This window comes from Somniosus microcephalus, unplaced genomic scaffold, assembly GCF_052327205.1.
Source record: "Somniosus microcephalus isolate GS21.2 unplaced genomic scaffold, FLI_Smic_1.0 unresolved_chr2, whole genome shotgun sequence".
Taxonomy (NCBI): domain Eukaryota; kingdom Metazoa; phylum Chordata; class Chondrichthyes; order Squaliformes; family Somniosidae; genus Somniosus; species Somniosus microcephalus.
In genome coordinates this window covers 11,614,266-11,634,696 of record NW_028225180.1, presented here as the reverse complement: position 1 = coordinate 11,634,696, position 20,431 = coordinate 11,614,266, and the positions used below count along the sequence as shown (strand labels likewise).

The window sequence follows — 20,431 nt, the reverse complement described above, 5'->3', positions numbered from 1 at the left end:
ATAGGGAGGGTTGTGGGGCTGTTGGAGGTTACAGAGATAGGGAGGGTTGTACGGCTGGAGGGGGTTACAGAGATAGGGAGGGTTGTAGGGCTGGAGGAGGTTACAGAGATAGGGAGGTTTATAGGGGCTGGAGGTGGTTACAGAGATAGGGAGGGTTGTAGGGGCTGGTGGAGGTTACAGAGATAGGGAGGGTTGTATGGCTGGAGTGGGTTACAGAGATAGGGAGGGTTGTAGGGCTGGAGGAGGTTACAGAGATAGGGAGGTTTATAGGGGCTGGAGGAGGTAACAGAGATAGGGAGGGTTGTAGTGGCTGGAGGAGGTTACAGAGATAGGGAGGGTTGTAGAGGCTGGAGGAGGTTACAGAGATAGGGAGCATTGTAGGGCTGGAGGAGGTTACAGAGATAGGGAGGGTTGTAGGGGCTGGAGGAGGTTACAGAGATAGGGAGGGTTGTAGGGCTGGAGGAGGTTACAGAGATAGGGAGGGTTGTAGGGCTGGAGGAGGTTACAGAGATAGGGAGAGTTGTAGGGGTGGTGGAGGTTACAGAGATAGGGTGGGGTGCGGGGGTCATGGAGGGATTTGAACACCAGGATGATGAATTAAGGAGTTGCTGGTCAACATAGGTCAGTGAGCACAGGGCTGTTGGGTGAACGGGACTCGGTGTGAGTTAGGACATGGGGGCAGCAGAGTTTTGGAAATGCTCATATTTACGGATTGTGGTAGGTGGGAGGCCTCTGAGGATTATGTTATCCGAGGTCTGAACAATCCCCAATTGAGGAAAAAGTCTTTCCCAGACTTGGTTGCCTCCACCACCGGTGCACCGTGGCTTCAGTGTGTACCATCTACAAGGTGCACTGCAGCAATGCACCAGGGCTTCTTCGGCAGCACCTCCCAAACCCGCGACCCCCGCCACCTAGTAGGACAAGGGCAGCAGGCACATGGGAACATCACCACCTCCAAGTCACACACCGTGCTGACTTAGAAGTATATCGCCGATCCTTCATCGTCGCTGGGGCAAAATCCTGGAACTCCCTCCCTAACAGCACTGTGGGAGCACCTTCACCACACGGACTGCAGCGGTTCAAGAAGGTGGCTCACCCCCACCTTCTCAAGGCCAATTAAGGATGGGCAATAAATGCTGGCCTTGCCAGCGACGCCCGTATCAAAGAATGAATGAAAAAAGAATTCGAGATTAGGTCAATTAAGAGGGGCCAAATGGCATCCCTCCCGTGTTGGTGCTGACTGAGGTAGCCCATCAGCTCTCACTGTCTCCATGGTGATCTGTCGCCCTCTGCCAGCGGTGGCTGGAATATCACCCACAGCCAGGCACGAGGCCTGCTGCAAGGCCTCGTAGCCATGGTTACTCCCAATAAACACTTTGCCGGCCTATTCCAGGCTTGCAAATGCCAATGTGTCTTTGACCGTTAACCCTGTACCGTGACCCTCGACCTGAGTCCAGAGTATGGGGTTCAGTGCCGTAGGAACTGCTCCAATTATTCATGCTCATTGTAGTGTATGTACCTTTAAGAGAGAACTACTTTTACAGCTCCTGTATACTGTAGTACCGGCAGTGACCACACCTGTATATAAGCCTTGAGCATGCCTCTGTACCCCCAGTCTTGAGACTACCCTACTCCAGTAAACACCTGTTGATTGTTAAGTTACAGCATCGGTGTAGTTATTGAAAAACATCATACTCTCAGAATCACGGATCTAACAGTGGCAACGAGTGTCGATTCAAATCTACCTGCAACTCTGCATTTCCCTTCGAGGATGCGCTCCGGGAGGGCGGTGGAAGAAAGTCGAGGCCAGAAGCATGGGCGTCGACCACGAGCAACCGCCCAGTAGTCCGGCAGAGAGTGAACATCACAGGGGAGGGTGCGGAGAGCCGGGCTTGGTTCCCCAGCCACGACGATCAGCAACAGACTGACGACAGATACAGCGCAGACCCTTCCCGGACAGCGGCGGCTGGAGCCGACCGACGGCAGAGAAAAAGCCGAGCAGCGTCGACGGGGTAAGATAGAGGGTGAAGCGCACAGGGCGCAGCCGGGGGTTGAAAACCGAGTGGCGTCGAGTTAAAATAAAACGGAGAGAGAGAGGGTAAAGCAGCAGCCGGGTTCAGGACTGAGCGACGGAAACGGGAAAGGCGCACAGAAAAAAACCGCGCAGAGCGCAGCCAGTGCTCAACGGCTGAACAGTGTCCGCGAGGAGAAGAAGGGAGAGCGCGGGAGACGCCATTGATCCGCGGAGAGGAAGGGAGAGCGCGGGAGACGCCATTTTTAGAAGCCGCAGCGGAGAAGAAGGGCGAGCGTGGGAAGAAAGGAAAGCGCAGGAGACGCCATTTTGTGCCAGCGGAGAAGAATGGAGAGCGCGGGAGACGCCATTTTTGACAGTTAAATCACACCCAGGGATGCCGAAGAGTGGCAGTATCTCTACGTTCGACAATGAAGTCGAAGATTGGGCGACATATGTGGAATGTATTGAGGTGTACTGCAGGGCGAATGAAGTGCTAGATGATAGGAAAGCACTGGTTTTGTTTAATTCCATGGGTGCAAAAATTTATGGGTTACTGCGAAACCTAATAACCCCAGATAAGCCCGTGAATAAGAATTTCAAAAGCATAGTAGAAATCCTACAGGACCACTTAAACCCCACACCGCTGCTGATAGCAGAAAGAATTAAGTTCCATAAAAGGAACCAACGCAAAGACGAAAGCAATGCTGAGTACTTAACGGAACTGCGCAAGCTATCGAAACACTGCCAGTTTGGAGTGGGACTAGCAGATATGTTAAGGGACAAGTTTGTGTGTGGGCTTCAAAGTAAAGGAACCCAGAAACGGCTTCTATCAGAAAAGGATCTTACGCTGGACAAGGCTTTCAGTATGGCAGTATCACACGAAGCAGCCGCAAGGGGCGCTGCAGAGATACGACGGAGACCTGTTCCTGGGACTAGGGACAGGGTCACTGGCGAGGCTTGGAAGCTAAGCAGAGCCAGGCTTGGTTAATACCTGGAGGGGTGACCATCAGGGAAGACCAGGTGCAGAAGGTCACGGAAGGAGCCCCGAGGAGGGGCGGTTGGTGAGAAGGTCATGGAAGGAGCCCCGGGAGGGGTGGCTGGTGAGCAGGCCCGGGCGTTGGGCTGAAGATTGTCGGACAGGAGGAATGGTGGAAATGGAATGGCGGCGCGCACAGACGCAGCGGCTTTGCTTCTCCCAGGATGGTGCTATTTACGTTTAGTGTTAATGTTATTTGTACTGGACTCATGGGAGCTTGCAAGATCACATTTTGTTGTACAATGACAATAAAGTTGAATTATTATTATTAGAATATGGCACCAATGAAATGTCCTATGGAACAGGGAAGTGTTATCGCTGCGGCAGAACAACACACGACCAGAAGGATTGTTGGTTCAAGGACCAAGTGTGCAGACAGTGTGGAAAAGCAGGACACATAGCAAGAGTCTGCAGGTCTGGGAAGAAAACCAACAGCAAGAAATCTCCATAGGAGAAGTACAAAAAGGTACATAAGGTGATGGACAGTAGTTCAGATGAACAGAAAAGTGATACAAACTCCGGAAGCAAGGAGCTGGGTTGTCTGAAACTACATAAGTTAACCAAAATGGAGGATCACCGGACTATCTGGGTTATACTCAAGATAGACGGAGTCCAAGTGAAAATGGAATTGGACACAGGATCAGCCCTAACAGTCATAAACCAAAGGGACTACAAGCGGCTATTTTCACATATACCCTTGAAAGCTACAGAGATTGTCTTGAAGGCATACACGGGGCAAAAAGTCTACCTCAAAGGAAAAATAAGGGTGAAAGTGATATACAAAGGCCAGGAAATACCTAAAATGGACTTATATGTATTGCCAGATGGAGGACCACCACTGCTAGGACGTGAATGGATCCGGAAGATACAATTAGATTGGCATTCCATACAGGCACTGAAAGTTGAGGCCAAAAAGGATGACGACGTCACACCTGGACGACTGTCCAAAATGCTAACTGACGCAAAAGAAGTGTTCCAGGAGGGACTCCGAACACTAAAAGGCATAACAGCAACGATTAAAATAGAGGAAAATGCAAGCCCAAAGTTTCTTAAGGCCAGACCAGTGCCTTATGCGATCAGACCAGCCGTCGAAGCAGAGCTGGAAGGGTTGGAACGTTCAGGAGTCATGAAAGGCGCTGTAGAAATGGGAGTTCATTCTTTCTCCCTTTCTTCCTATGTTCCTTCTTTATTGCCCTCTTTCCAACTCACTTTCTTTCTTCATTTCTTTCTTTCACTCACTAACTCCTCTCCCTTCCTTCCTTCCTTTCACCCTCCCTCTCTTTTTCCCTCCATTTCTCCATCCCTCTCTCCTGTCCCTCTCTCGCTTTCTCCCTCCCTCTCTCCCTTTCTCCCTCCCTCTCATGTTCTCTCTCTTTCTCTTTCCCTCCCTCTCTCCATCCCTCCCTCCATTTCACCCTTTTTTCCCTCCCTCTCTCCCTCCCTCCTTCTCTCCCTTCCTTTCTCCCTCCCACTCTCCCTCCCTCCCTCCCTTTCTCCCTCCCTCACTCTCATTCTCCATTTCTCCCTCCCTTTCTCCTATTCTCCTTCCCTCCCTCTCTCTCTCCTTCCCTCTCCCCCTCTCTCTCACTTTCACGTTCTCCCTCCAAGTACGGGGTATATTAAACTATTGGGCAGTTTAAACCGGAAGCAGAATCCGGGTATAAAAGGGGCGGGGCTAGTGCTGTGCACGGAGTTTTGGTAAGTGGGAGAGTTCGGGCAAGTGGGAGGTGAGGGTGTGTTTTTTGCTCTGTTTTTTCCCCCACTCCCAGGCTTAGACAGCACTGCGGAAGCGGAGCAGCGAGACGAGTCAACCAAACAGGCCCCACAGACAGTATTCAAGGAGGAGGTTGGTGATCAGCTGGTTGGTTGGTTTTCTTCCTTCTCTTCTCTTTTATACCTTTAAGTTGGTAAGTCCTATTGAATAGTGGTGTGATATTATCATCTATATCTGGGCAGGGTCTTCATAACTAATAATATGAAATTTAATTAATTATATAGAATGGAGCAGGTGATGTGTTACTGTTGCGAGATGTGGGAGCCTGTGGGCCCCATTGAGGCTCACGGTGATTACATCTGCGCCAAGTGTTTGCTGCTAGAGGAACTCAAGTTCCATGTTATGGAGCTTGAGACCGAGCTTCTGACACTGCGACACATCAGGGAGGGGGAGAAGTTCCTGGACTCTATGTATCAGGAGGTGGTCACACCTATGAAATTAATTAATGCAGATGTAGTCCGTGGTCAGGGACAGGACAGTGTGACTACGAGTGAGGCAGGTACTGGGATTCAGGAGATAGTGTGGATGGAACCACAGCCCTTGCTCTTGTCAAGCAGGATCGAGGTTCTTACTCCCTGTGAGGGCGGGAGCGGGGACTGCAGGGAGGATGAGCAACCTGGCCACAGCACCGTGGTACAGGGGGCCATTCAAGTGGAGGGAGTAAAAAGAAATGTTGTAGTGGTAGGGGATAGTATTATTAGGGGGATAGATAGGGTTCTCTGCAGTCAAGAGCGGGAGTCCCGAAGGCTGTGTTGCCTGCCTGGTGCCAGGGTTAAGGACATCTCTTCTGGGCTGGAAAGAAACTTGGAGTGGGAGGGGGAGGATCCAGTTGTCGTGGTCCATGTTGGTACAAATGACGTAGATAGGACAAGGAAGACGGTACTGTTAAAGGAGTATGAGCAGCTAGGAGTCAAATTAAAAAACAGAACCTCAAGGGTAACAATCTCTGGGTTATTACCTCAGCCACGAGTGAATTTGGCTAGGATAAATAAAGTTAAAGAGTTAAATGCGTGGCTCAAAGACTGGTGTGGGAGAAATGGGTTTTGCTTCTTGGGACATTGGCACCAGTACTGGGACAGGAGGGAGCTGTTCCATTGGGACGGACTCCACTTGGCCAGTGCTGGGACTAGAGTCCTGGCGAATCATATAACTAGGGCTGTAGAGAGGGCTTTAAACTAATTAGTGGGGGGGGTGGTTTCTAGAGAGCAAATAATAGAAATGACAACGGAGAAGGTCATAGACATGGTAGCAGTGGGGGAATTAAAAAACGGAACGTGTCAGGAAGGGACAGAAGGTATGGAGTAAAAGGTAAAGTACTAAAAGGGGAAGAAACAGGAACTAAGTGTCACAAAACATATTTGAAAGTTCTTTATCTGAATGCACGTAGCATTTGTAACAAAATGAATGAGTTAACGGCACAAATAACTACATACGGGTAGGATCTTGTGGCCATTACAGAAACATGGCTGCAGGGTGACCATGACTGGGAATTAAACATACCAGGTTATTTACCAATCAGGAAGGACAGGCAGGAAGGGAGGGGAGGTGGGGTGGCTATGTTAATAAAGGAAGGAATCACTATAATACAGAGAAATGATATTGGGTCAAAGGAGCAGGATAGTGAAACAGTTTGGGTGGAGATAAGGAATAATAAGTGGAAAAAAACACTAGTGGGCATAGTCTATAGGCCTCCGAACAGTTGCAACTCTGTTGGACGGAGTATTAATCAGGAAATAGTTGAGGCTTGTAATAAGGGAACAGCTATAATTATGGGGGATTTTAATTATCATATTAACTGGACAAATCAAATTGGGCAGAGCAGCCTTGAGGATGAGTTCATTGAGTGTATTAGGGATGGGTTTCTTGAGCAGTATGTAACTGAACCGACCAGGGGGCAAGCAACCTTAGATCTGGTCCTGTGTAACGAGACAGGATTAATTAAAAATGTCCTAGTAAAGGATCCCCTTGGAATGAGTGACATAACATGGTTGAATTCCATATTCAATTAGAGGGGGAGAAGGTTGGATCTCAAAAAAGCGTGCTGAGCTTGAATAAAGGAGACTATGAAGGTATGAGAGCGGAATTGAGTAGAGTGGACTGGGAAAATAGATTAAAGGGTAAGACGGTACATGATCAGTGGTGTACATTTAAGGAGTTATTTTACAACTTCCGAAAAAAATATATTCCACTGAGGAAAAAAGGGTGTAAAAGAAAAATAGCCATCCGCGGCTAATTAAAGTAATTAAGGAAAGTATCCGACTAAAAACAAGAGCATATAAGGTAGACAAATCTAGTGGGAGGATAGAAGACTGGGAAGTCTTTAAAGGACAGCAAAAAATAACTAAAAGATTGAATAAGAAAGGGAAGATAGATTATGAAAGTAAATTAGAAAAAAATATAAAAACAGATAGCAAAAGTTCTATAGTTATATAAAAAGAAAAAGGGGGGCTAAAGTAAATGTTGGGCCCTTAGAGGATGAGACCGGGAAATTGATGGTGGGAAACATGGTGATGGCAAAAACCCTGAACAAATATTTTGTATCAGTCTTTACGGTAGAGGACACTAAGAATATCCCAACACTGGACAAACAGGGGGCTCGAGGGGGGGAGGAGCTAAATGCGATTAAAATCACTAAGGAAGTGGTACTTGGTAAAATAATGGGACTCAAGGCGGATAAATCACCTGGACCTGATGGCTTACATCCTAGGGTCTTGAGGGAAGTGGCGTTAGGGATTGTGGATGCATTGGTAATAATTTTCCAAAACTCCCTGGACTCAGCAAAGGTCCCGGCAGATTGGAAAACTGCTAATGTAACACCCTTATTTAAAAAGGGTAGTAGGCAGAAGGCTGGAAACTATAGACCTGTTAGCCTAACATCTGTGGTTGGCAAAATGTTAGAGTCCATTATTAAGGAGACAGTAACGGGACATTTGGATAAACATAATTTAATTGGACAAACTCAGCATGGTTTCATGAAGGGGAAATCCTGTTTGACAAATTTGCTTGAGTTCTTTGAGGAAGTAACATACAGGGTGGACAAAGGGGATCCAGTGGACGTAGTGTATTTAGACTTCCAAAAGGCATTTGACAAGGTGCCACAGAAAAGATTATTGCTCAAGATAAAAAGTCACGGGATTGGGGGTAATAATCTGGCGTGGGTGGAGGATTGGCTCTCTAACAGAAAACAGAGAGTTGGGATAAATGGTTCATTCTCAGACTGGCAATCAGTAACTGGTGGTGTTCCGCAGGGGTCAGTGCTGGGTCCCCAACTCTTTACAATCTATATTAATGATTTGGAGGAGGGGACCGAGTGTAATATATCAAAGTTTGCAGATGATACAAAGATGGGACGGAAAGTAGTGAGTGAGGAGGACATAAAAAACCTGCAAAGGGACATAGACAGGCTAAGTAAGTGGGCAGAGATTTGGCAGATGGAATACAATACTGGAAAGTGTGACGTTATGCACTTTGGCAGGAAAAATCATAGAGCAAGTTATTATCTTAATGGCAAGAAACTGGAAAGTACTGTAGTACAAAGGGATCTGGGGGTCCTGGTGCACGAAACTCAAAAAGTTAGTATGCAGGTGCAGCAAGTGATCAAGAAGGCCAATGGAATGTTGGCTTTTATTGCTAGGGTGATAGAATATAAAAACAGGGAGGTATTGCTGCAATTGTACAAGGTATTGGTGAGACCGCACCTGGAATACTACATACAGTTTTGGTGTCCATACTTAAGAAAAGACATACTTGCTCTCGAGTCAGTACAAAGAAGGTTCACTCGGTTAATCCCGGGGATGAGGGGGTGGTCATATGAGGAGAGGTTGAGTAGATTGGGACTCTACTCATTGGAGTTCAGAAGAATGAGAGGCGATCTTATTGAAACATATAAGATTGTGAAGGGGCTTGATCGGGTGGATGCGGTGAGGATGTTCCCAATGATGGGTGAAACTAGAACAAGGGGGCATAATCATAGAATAAGGGGCTGCTCTTTCAAAACTGAGATGAGGAGAAACTTCTTCACTCAGAGGGTGGTAGGTTTGTGGAATTTGCTGCCCCAGAAAGCTGTGGAAGCTACATCATTAAATAAATTTAAAACAGAAATAGATAGTTTCTTAGAAGTAAAGGGAATTAAGGGTTACGGGGAGCGGGCAGGAAATTGGACATGAGTCTAGGTTCGGAATGGTCATGGCCCTGTGGGTAGTGGAGTGGGCCCAGGGGCCATGTAGCCTGCTTCTGCTCCTACTTCTTGTGTTCTAATTCTGTGTTAGATTTCAGGAGATGCTTTTATTCCTGTTCCTGTCTGGGTGGAGATCGCCTTTACAGAAGGTAAGTACTGTAGAAAATATAGGGACAGAGTGATCTCCTGGACGAGTTTCGATCGCCTAGATGGGTCGGAGAGGAATTTCCCAGATTTTTCCTCCCAAATTGGCCATTGGGTTTTTTATCTGGTTTTTCGCCTCTCCCGGGAGATCACATGGGTTCGGGTGGATGGAGAGGGGTAGAAGATTTGAGGTTAGGATCAGATCAGCCATGATCTTATTGAATGGTGGAGCAGGCTCGAGGGGCCGATTGGCCTACTCCTGCTCCTATTTCTTATGTTCTTATGTTCTCCCTCCCTCTGTCCCCCTCTCACTCTCCCTCCCTTCCTCTCTCCCTTCCTCCCTCTCTCCCGCTCTGCCTGCTCCCCCCGTCACTCTCTGGCCCTTTCTCCCTCTCTGTCTGTCCCTCCCTCTCTCTCTCTTTCCCTCCCGTTCTCCCTCCCTCGCTCCCTTTCTCCCTCCCTCTCTCCCTCCCTTCTTTCAATTCAAACCTCCTCCATCATTGATACCTGGGGGCCTGTTCTTTTAAGTATTGTAGCCTTTGATGAGTGTTAGATCCGTGATTCTGAAAGTATGATGTTTTTCAATAACCACACGGATGCCTGTAACTTAACAATCAACAGGTTTTTACTGGAGTAGGGTAGTCTCAAGACTGGGGGTACAGAGGCATGCGCAAGGCTTATATACAGGTGTGGTCACTGCCGGTACTACAGTATACAGGAGCTGTGAAAGTAGTACTCTCTTAAAGGTACATTACAATTCCTCCCCTTTTAGATTAGTAGTACCCATAATATTCAAATAACAATTAACACTTTAACATGTACATTAAACAACAATAGTCCATTTATAGATTCAGTCTTTGGGGTGGATTCCTGATCCTTTCGGGATAACGCCTTTCCTGAGGTTCTTGTTCTTGTTGCGGAGGCGATTCTGGCCCCTTTTCATCGATTAGTTCATTGGTTTCCACTGCTACTGGTTCTGAGGTAGATGCTACCGGTATGTCAGGTTCATCCCCAGGTACTCGAGACATGGGGTTGACTCGTTCCTGTGATGCTAAGATCTGATCTGTTGTGTATGCACCTTTAAGGGAATGACTGGTCTCAGACTGCAGTACCGGCAGTGACCACCCCTCTATAAAAGGCCCTAGCAGGCTTCTGTAGTTTCAGTTTCCAGGTTGTCTCCATTCAGTAAAGACTTGTTATAATCAACTCCTGCAGTCCGTGTCTCAATTATACACGGACATAATACTGGTGATGAGCAGATACGAACTTACCTACAATCTGCACCACCTCATGGGGATCCATCCCTGAAGCGAAGTTATCAGAGGTCGAGTCCAGAAGGAAGAAAGAAACAGTAGAAACGGGCGTCGATCGTGGGCATCCGCCTCTGAGTCAGCGGAGTTGAAGATTTGCAGGAGAGGCTGTCGAGAGCGGGGCTTGGTTATCCTGTCGATGGTGCTTCAGCTAATTGGGCTGGTGGCAGGCAGCACACTGATCCTTCCTGGGCTGTGACGGTCTAGAGTTCCAGCGGGTGGCTTACAACGGGGCCGAGCAGCGTTGTCGGGAAGAGGAGAGGGAGAGAGGGTGGAGCACACTGGGCGCAGCCGGTGCTACGAAGCCGGGCAGCGTACAGACCCGAGAAGAGGGAGGCAAGAGTCCCACAGGGTTGTTCCGACTACGGGGAAATAAAAAAATAAAAAAATTAAACGCGCAAAAAGCCGCGAGGAGCTGCAGTTTGCCACGGAAACCGCGGAGAGCGGCATTAGCAGCAGCGCTGGGGGGAAGTGCGCGAAGACCATAGGGCGTCGCCATCAAGGCATAAAACGCCAGCAACAGCGGAGAAGACAAAAGCGTGGGAGGCACCATTTTGTTAAATCGGTGAAGAAGGCAAAGCGCGGGAGGCGCCATCATAGATTTTCAAGATGCCAAAGACTGGCGATATCACTGCCTTCGATAATACAATAGAAGACTGGACCACGTATGTGGAAAGAGTCGAGGTATATTGCGAGGCAAACGAAATAGCCGATGAGAAAAAGGCATCGGTATTGCTAAATTTAATGGGCGCAAGAACGTACGGCCTATTGCGGGACCTGATTACTCCAGCCAAACCGAAGGCGAAGAGTATTAACAAAATTGTTGCTATCCTACAGGAACACCTAAATCCTACACCGCTGCTGATAGCAGAAAGATTTAAATTCCACAGGAGAAATCAGCATAAAAATGAGAGCAATGCTGATTACCTTACGGAACTACGCAAGCTATCAAAGCACTGCCAGTTCGGAGCAGGACTGGCAGACACCTTACGGGACAAATTTGTCTGTGGACTGCTGAGTGAAGGAACCCAGAAGAGGTTACTCTCAGAGAAAGAGCTGACGCTAGATAAGGCTTTCAGCGTGGCAGTATCGTACGAAGCAGCAGCAAGGGGAGCTGCAGAAATCCAACAAAAGCCACAGGAATACGGCACCAAGAAATGACACGGAGATTTGCAAAATGTTATCGCTGCGGCAGAACAAACCATGACCAGAAGGACTGCTGGTCCAAGGACAAAATATGCAGGCAATGCGGAAAGATGGGACACATTGCACGAGTTTGCAGGTCTGGGACAAAGACCAATGACAACAAAAAGGCTACTAAGGAACCGTACAGGAAAGTACAAAAGATGACGGACAGTAGTTCCGAAGACCAGATGAGCGATAGTGAATCCGGGAACAAGAGACTAAGCTGTCTCAAACATCACAACGTAATCGCAAAAGAGGATCACCGAACCATTTGGGTCACCCTCACGATAGCAGGGTCCCAAGTCAAAATGGAATTGGATACAGGATCAGCTCTAACCGTCATGAATCGACGAGACTACGAGCGGCTATTCTCACACATACCCTTGAGAGAGACATCCATTGTCTTGAGGACATATACGGGGCAAAAAGTATACCCCAGAGGAAAAATAAGGGTGCCTGTCGAATACAACGGCAAGAAAATACGGAAATTGTATCTCTACATTCTGCAAGATGGTGGACCACCGTTATTGGGACGTGAATGGATCAGAAAGATAAGTTTAGACTGGCACTCCATTCAGGCACTGACGGTGGCCGGTAAAAAGGATGACGACGTCACTCCTGGACGATGGTCAACAATCTTAGCTGACGCCAAAGAGGTATTTCAACAAGAACTGGGCACTCTTAAAGGCATAACCGCCTCAATAAAAATAGAGGAGAATGCAATTCCCAAGTTTTTAAAAGCAAGACCGGTACCATATGCAATTCGCCCAGCCGTCGAGGCAGAGCTGGAGAATCTGAAGAATTCAGGCGTGTTATCTAAGGTAGACTGGAGCGAGTGGGCAACACCCATCGTCCCTGTCATGAAGAAAATGTTAAACAATAAGTCTGAGGAGCCAAGGAAGGTTCGCATCTGTGGGGACTTCAAGGTGACGGTGAACCCAGTCCTTCAGACAGTACAATATCTTCTTCCAAGGATAGAAGATATCTTCGCCTCACTATCTGGAGGGAAGCGTTTTACAAAAATTGACCTAGCACAAGCATATTTGCAGATGGAGGTTGAAGAATCCTCTGGGAAGTATCTCACGATAAACACTCACAAAGGTCTTTACCAGTAGAATCGACTGGTATTCGGAGTAGCATCAGCTCCGGCGATATGGCAAAGAGCGATGGAACAAGTCCTGCAAGGGATTCCGGGGACTCAGTGTTACTTGGACGACAGCCTAGTGACAGGTGAAGATGACAGTGAACACCTTGCCAACCTAGAGCAGGTGCTCACTAGACTACGTGAACATGGGCTACGAGCCAATCGCCCCAAGTGCGAGTTTTTTAAGAAACAGATATCGTATTGTGGCCACGTGATTGATGAAGAGGGGTTGCATAAGTCCCCTGACAAAATTGAAGCGGCAGTTAAGGCTCCAGTGCCTGAAAATGTGTCGCAACTGAGGTCATTCCTTGGATTGGTGAATTACTACCGTATGTTTTTGCCGAATTTGTCCACAATTCTGCACCCACTGAACGCCCTACTACGAACGGGAGTAGCATGGAAATGGAGCGATGAATGTAAGCGAGCCTTTCAGAAGAGTAAGGACCTAATCACTTCAAGAGAAGTATTGGCTCACTACAACCCATCACTACCGATAAGACTGGCGTGTGATGCCTCTCCCTACGGCATTGGGGCGGTACTGTCACATAAATTCCTTGATGGTCCAGAGAGGCCGTTAGCTTTTGCGTCACGCTCATTAACTTCAGCCGAGCGTAACTACGCCCAGATTGACAGAGAGGCCCTCAGCCTGGTGTGGGGGGTGAAGAAGTTCAATCACTACCTGCACGGTCAGAAATTACTCTACTAAATGATCATCAACCTCTCGTCTCCATTTTCAACCCTCAGAAGGGCATACCGATAATGACGGCACAACGGCTACAGAGGTGGTCCCTTTTCCTAGGGGCACACCAATATGACATCGAGCACAAAGGAACTAAACAGCATGGATTGTCGCGCCTACCGTTGCCGATGGTGGAAGAAGAACTGGCAGTGGATCCAGTGGAGTTATTCCACTCGACTATAGTCGAATGTCTCCCAGTGACGACTGCAAACATAGAAAAGGAAACACGAAATGACCCAACACTCTCCTGGGTCTATGATTTAACGGTGAAGGGATGGCCAGCACATGGCGAACCACTGCTGCCAGCATTCTCGCCGAGAAGAGAACAGCTGTCAGTGTGCAGAGGAACCTTGATGTGTGGATCCAGAGTAGTAATTCCACACAAATTGAAGGATAGAGTGCTCAATGAGCTTCATGAGGATCATCTGGGAGGGGTAAAAATGAAGAACTTAGCCAGAGCGTTTGTGTGGTGACCGGGAATCGATAGAGAAATCGAAGAGATGACCAAGAGCTGTACAGGATGCCAGAAGGTCCAAAACGCCCCACCACAAACCCCTCTACATCCATGGGAGTGGCCCTCATCTCCATGGCAAAGGGTGCACATTGATTTTGCTGGTCCCTTTATGGACTCGATGTTTTTAATTGCGGTGGATGCACATTCAATGTGGCCAGAGGTAATAAAAATGTCCTCAAACACCACAGAAAAAACTATCACAGTCTTACGAACCATATTCACCAGGAATGGGCTGCCTGAGCAGATTTGCTCTGACAATGGACCACAGTTTGTGTCTGAAGAGTTCCGGAGGTTCTTAAAGAACAATGGTGTTAAGCATTACACATCCGCCCCATATCATCCAGCCACTAATGGATTGGCCGAGAGGTTTGTTCAAACATTCAAGAAGGCTATCAAGGCAATGTGTAATGAAGATATACCCCTACAACACAAGGTGGACAACTTCTTGTTTGCCTACCGGAATGCGACACATGCGGTTACCAACCAAACTCCAGCCATGATGTTCTTCAATCGAAGACTACGATGCCGCTTGGATTTAGTTAAGCCAAACGTCCGAAGAGATGTGGAAAACAGACAGTTTCAGAATATGAATGAAAGGCCGACCAGGAGTTTTAAGATAGGTCAACCAGTTTTGGCCCGGGACTACCGCACTGAGAAATGGCGGCCAGGAACGATTTGTACACGACAAGGACCTCTCATGTATACCGTAGACATTGGGGAGAGCATTGTAAGACGCCATGCTGACCAGATTCTAGAGTCACTGGAAAGCGTCAACTCCACACCACGATCTGATACACCTGGTAATGAAATCGACGTTCCAATTGCAGCTACCGCAGAACCGGTAATATTGGAAGCAGATGAACCAAACAATGACATTGATCCCGACTCAACATTGCCAGAAGAACCTGACACCCCAAAGAGGCGTTATCCAGACAGAATCAGGAAGCCTCCTCAAAGACTGAACTTATAATTGCTTAAACTTAACCAATGTATCTTGCAACAGTAATTGTGATTGTAATTAGTTATCATTTAGTTGTTAAATGAATGTTATGTACTGTTTATCTAAAAGGGGAGGAATTGTTGTGTATGTACCTTTAAGAGAATAACTGGTCTCAGACTGCAGTACCGGCAGTGACCACCCCTGTATAAAAGGCGCTAGTGAGCCTCTGTTGTTTAGTTTCACTATTGACTTCCACCAGTAAAGACGTGTTTTGTTTAACTCCTGCTGTCCGTGTCTCAATCATTCACGGACATAATAATAGAGATCTAAGCCTTTTTCTCCCGCCCACAGTAGAATGTAGCTGACTTTTTCCTCATTGGAGGAGCCTTTCAGGAAACTTTTAAATGTAAGCTCGCATTTTTGATTAAATTTCTGGAAAGCTTCCACGATATCGTCGGCTTCCCAGTTCATGATGGGGAGCATATTCGCGGTCAGTGCATTGGATGCCGCCATTTTAGCTGCCCGTACGATTTGCGGTTAAAATGCTGCAGAGTTTACTTTTAAGTTTCTTTCTTCAATCTGATATCATTTTTATTTGTGTAAGTTTTACTCACTTATACCGCTGCCACCATGTTATGTCTTCTAGCGCTCGTAGTGCTTTGTAAAGACGACTCTGGACTCGGTAGTTTGTAATTATAAACTACTGTTTTATTTGGGTTGTAATGGCTGCCTGCCGCATGGTGCGGGGTGATATTTCCCAGTGCGCTGTGCGGCGCCTGTGCACTATTTTCCCAGCATCGTTGTGCTGCTACACTTGATTTGAGTTTTAGTACACTTGTACAATGTAGTCCTAACATAACTATGTAACACTGCCACCTTCTTCAGGGCAATTCGGGATGGACAATAAGTGCTGGTCTGGCCAGTGACACACACATCCCAGGAATGAATTGAGAAATGGTTATGTTTTATCAATGGTCATATTGTTTTGCAAAAGACTATAATGTTTTATTAATGGTCATAATGATTTATAAAGACTTGTAATGTGTTCTAATGTCTTATAAAGTCCTGGTGCCGGGCCTCCTCCTCCCCGGGCCGGACTACTCACCCTCGCCGCCCGCTCCCAGGGTAACCGGGCCTCCCGCTGCGAATGCCCTCGGACGCTCGCCTCCCGCCGCCATCCAAGGACTCACTTCTGGGAAAGGGGAAATCTCAATGGCGGCAACCAGCCCGCAGGGAAAGGCCCAGAGAGAGAGAGAGCCGCCATCTTCATGCAGGATGGTGGGTTCCGCTGCCGTGCTCATGGACCGCCGCCGCTATCTTTGTTTATGGCACAGCTGCCGCCATCTTTGAGCTGGGCGGGTGTGTGGGGCGGGTATAACTGCTTTGCTTATTGAGCGGCGCCGCCATCTTTGTTTAGGGCAGGGCGGCCGCCATCTTAGTGCGGGGGGGGAGTTGCGCTGCTTCGGGCGGAGCATTAGGGGCGGCCATCTTTGTCTAGGGCACTTTCTCCTTTCCAGCGGGGCCTGACAGATGGCCGCGCCCCTCACAGGGAGCCCAATGTAGACAGTGTGTGAGTGAGAGTGTTAATGTCCCAGATCACTGGACCCGCCCAGGGAGATCTCAGGCTGCAAATTCTCCGCTTCTTCTCATCCTTTAATGAACTTTACAATCAGAGTAAAGGGATATTTCCCCACATTCTTCAACTGCTCTCTGAACTTAGTCTGGGTCATGGCATAAATCCCAGTGTTTGTGCAGCAGCTCAACATCTGCAGCATCAATCCCACTTCCTTAACATACATAGGTAGAAGTCCAGGCACAGACGTGATGTACAACATCCGGTTCCACATATAATCCACCATAAACACAGCCCATAACAGGATGAAATTACCCGAGATAACAAGCAGTAAAATGATGGATTTCCTGCGGCTCTCCATCTCTGGGTCTCTGGGACTCTCCCCACTGCTGGGACCCCGGAGTCTCCTGCGGGCTCTGCTGGACACTAAAATGTGTCTGATGGTGACAGCATTGAGCAGCAGAATCACAACAAATGGGACACACGGGGTGAGAAAATAATGAAGGAGCTCGATTATTCCCCAGACCCGTGACCTCCTAACCTCAATTGTTGCTTCACAAAACCAGGGATTGTTCAGAAGCAGATACAGATCTGTGAGCATAAAATACCAGAATATGTTCTTTAAACCGCTCAGCACAGTCACTGTTCCCAGAACCACAGCCGCCGTTTTCTCGGTGCAATATTTAGTTTTCAGGTTCTGGCAACAAATGGCCACAAATCGATCAAAGGTGAAAGTGACGGTGAACCAGACAGAACAGTCTGTGGCTGCATAAAGCAGGACGGCATGGATATTACAGACGGGGAGGAGGTACTTCACAAAAATAAACTGCATCCAATAAACAATCGGAATCTGCCTCAATATCAGGTCGAGGATAACGACCAGTAGATCCGCCGCTGCCATGGCGACCAGGTAGCAAGTGACACATTTGGAGAGACCGCACTTTCCCCGAGACAGGATCACAATCGTCACTACGTTCACTGTGAGGAAGGGAAATAAACTGTGAAATTATACATCAGGCTGGGAGCAAGAGCAGCAGTCTGATGGAATTAGGGGTGAAATCTGCAACTCATTAGCGACAATCAATGATATGATCTAATTATATTAACTGTGGAGATGAATACAGGGTTTATTGTAAGAGTAATCGGGAATACTTTGTTGAATCAACAAATGAAACTGGGATAAATACAACAGGAAATTAACACATTTGACAATACTTTGTTTGTAAGAAGTTAATAGTTGGTAGTTACAGAAGTCCAGCTCAAATGTTAGTTAGTTATACAATTAGTCTATTCTATTGTTATAAATATGCATATATCTTATGTAATATCTAATGTACAGTACTCAGTTCTATGTACAAAACATACTTTGTCTTTGTTTACAGTTTCACAAATTTGTTCAAGTAAAGCTTCAAAACAGCAAACCGGATCTCGAGGAATGATTTGAATAAGTGTTTAACTTGCTGGATAACTAGATAGGAGCACGTCTAGCGAGACCAGTACACATCTGAACACAAATGGAAGAGATTTATCCTTGTACTTTTTCATCAGTTGATGTTCACCTGTGCAGAGATTAATATTTGAGAAAATATGAAAGGATTTTCTTATCTTCAGTACTTCAGTTACAATCAGCTTGGATAGCTTAACCTGCAATAGAGAATCACTGTGGGTCTCACTGATAGATCCACTGAACTGTGACAGACGGGCATGGGATCCAGTTGTAAATTCAAAACAAAGATTGGAAATAAACGCATTGATTTATGGCTGACTGAACATTTTTTGAGAATGTAAATTATCCTTGTAATCGTATTCTAACCATCAGAAGCAGTGCCACTAATGCAGAACTGGAGATGGTGGGAAAGGAGACACTGACTGGAACAGAATGATTAGCAGATATTTCAGACATTTGCTGATGTGTTTGTGATCTGCCAGGATTTGTTCCTGTGACTCTGTGTCAGTAACCATACCGAGCATTAGGTGAAAACAGCAGCAAAATACTACGGATGCTGGAAATCTGAAATAAGAACAGAAAATGTTTCAAATACTCAGCAGGTCAGGCAGCATCTGTGCAGAGAGAAACAGACTTAACGTTTCAGGTTGATGACCTGTCATCATTAGGTGAAAACTCTCCTCAAACAAGACAACATTCTTCTGATCTGTTACAACTGTTCAGTGTAGATAACAGAACGAAATTCGTTCAGTAAAGAGTCTCCTCCAATATCTTTTTCTGCGTTGAATATAGCACAATTGAATCTTGGTAACACCGTATCACCTTGAGAATCAATAGCCAACAGCAGCCTGGATAGGATGGAGAATGACAAGGAGAGAAATACAGTTAAACATGATTTATAGAATTATTAGCCCGATACAGGGAATTACCATGAACACCAACAGCAGAGAGGGGGTGTGGGGGAATAAATGACAAGAACAGTTATACAGGAAACATGATTTACAGAATTAATAGCTGGATACAGAGAATTACCAGGCTCACCAACAGCAGCGCAAATGTTTCAGTATGTTTAAACAACAGCCCATGCGGTAACAAGGATACAACAACTTGAAACACAGAATACCATTAATAACTGAGTAACCCGCGGTAAATAGTAAGAATAATGTTACAGTATAACATGGTTTATTGAATCAATAACAGGAAATTGATACTTACTACGAACACCAACAGCAGAGCGGGGGTGTGGGGGAGTAAATGACAAGAACAGTAATACAGTGAAACATGATTTACAGAATTAATAGCTGGATACAGAGAGTTACCAGGCTCACCAACAGCAGCACGAATGTTGCAGTATGTTTAAACAACAGCCCATGCGGTAACAAAGATGCAACAACTTGAAACACAGAATACCATTAATAACTGAGTAACCCACGGTCAATAGTAAGAATAATCTTACAGTGTAACATGGTTTATATAATTAATAACTGGAAATTAATACTTACTAGGAACACCAACAGCAGCAAGAAGGGGATAGTAAATCTTTTGTACATCCCAAAATATTCTTGTTATCTTAAATTCTTCAAGGAATGACATATAGATCCTCGAAACCATGCCTTCCCTTCTGTGAGTGGCTGGTGCTCTGTGTGCTGGAGGCAGCGCGCTGACTGTGTGAGGTCACGTTGAAGGGAGCTCCTTATTTAGAGCAGAGGGAAATCCCCGAGTGGCCTCATTAGGCCTCGCAGTAACTGACATTAATTACAGTCATTGAACAAACAGACTCATTGAGCCATTATCACCACAACACTTCACTGCAACACAGTCTGAAGTACCTGAGTTTTAATCTGCACTGAAAAGAATTTTATACATTGATTCACGTAGATTTCATTCCATTCGGGCTCAGTTTGAGTGTCCAGTGAGTAACTGAGCCAGACAGAGCAGGAAAGGCCCAGGCTTCATCCCCGGCCTGTGCTGAGTGACCCTGATCTCACACCCGGTGTGGTACTGAGCCCCACACACACACAGAGCAGGAAATGCCCAGGCTCCATCCCCGGCCTGTGCTGAGTGAGCTGATCTCACTCCCGGTGTGATACAGAGCCCCACACACACAGAGCAGGAAAGGCCCAGGCTTCATCCCCGGCCTGTGCTGAGTGAGCCTGATCTCACACCCGGTGTGGTACTGAGCCCCACACACACAGAGCAGGAAAGGCCCAGGCTCCATCCCCGGCCTGTGCTGAGCTAGTAGGATCACCCCCGGTTTGGTACTGAGCACCACACACACACACAGCGCATGAAAGGCCCAGGCTTCATCCCCGGCCTGTGCTGAGTGAGCTGACCTCACTCCCGGTGCGATACTGAGCCCCACACACACACAGAGCAGGAAAGGCCCAGGCTCCATCTCCGGCCTGTGCTGAGTGAGCCTGATCTCACACCCGGT

General features: G+C 47.1%; 1 protein-coding gene across 1 annotated transcript; it reads right to left on the bottom strand.

The window, feature by feature from the left end:
* Window positions 1–15,688: 15,688 nt before the first annotated feature.
* On the bottom strand, window positions 15,689–20,035 carry LOC147092113 (putative G protein-coupled receptor 139). The gene is made up of 2 exons (XM_085975623.1): window positions 19,500–20,035; window positions 15,689–17,528 (listed from the first exon to the last, which is right to left on the bottom strand). Exons 1-2 carry the CDS (start codon window positions 19,606–19,608, stop codon window positions 16,624–16,626), a joined length of 1,014 nt encoding a protein of 337 aa, XP_085831749.1. The 5' UTR covers window positions 19,609–20,035; the 3' UTR covers window positions 15,689–16,623.
* Window positions 20,036–20,431: the final 396 nt, after the last annotated feature.

Excerpts from the sequence above, each read along its gene's own strand:
- LOC147092113 (XM_085975623.1), bottom strand. The coding sequence starts at position 19,608 with ATGGTTTCGAGGATCTATATGTCATTCCTTGAAGAATTTAAGATAACA. Across the intron at positions 17,529-19,499 it reads TGCTGCTGTTGGTGTTCCTA|TGAACGTAGTGACGATTGTG; the intron begins GTAAGTATTAAT and ends CCTTCCTCACAG.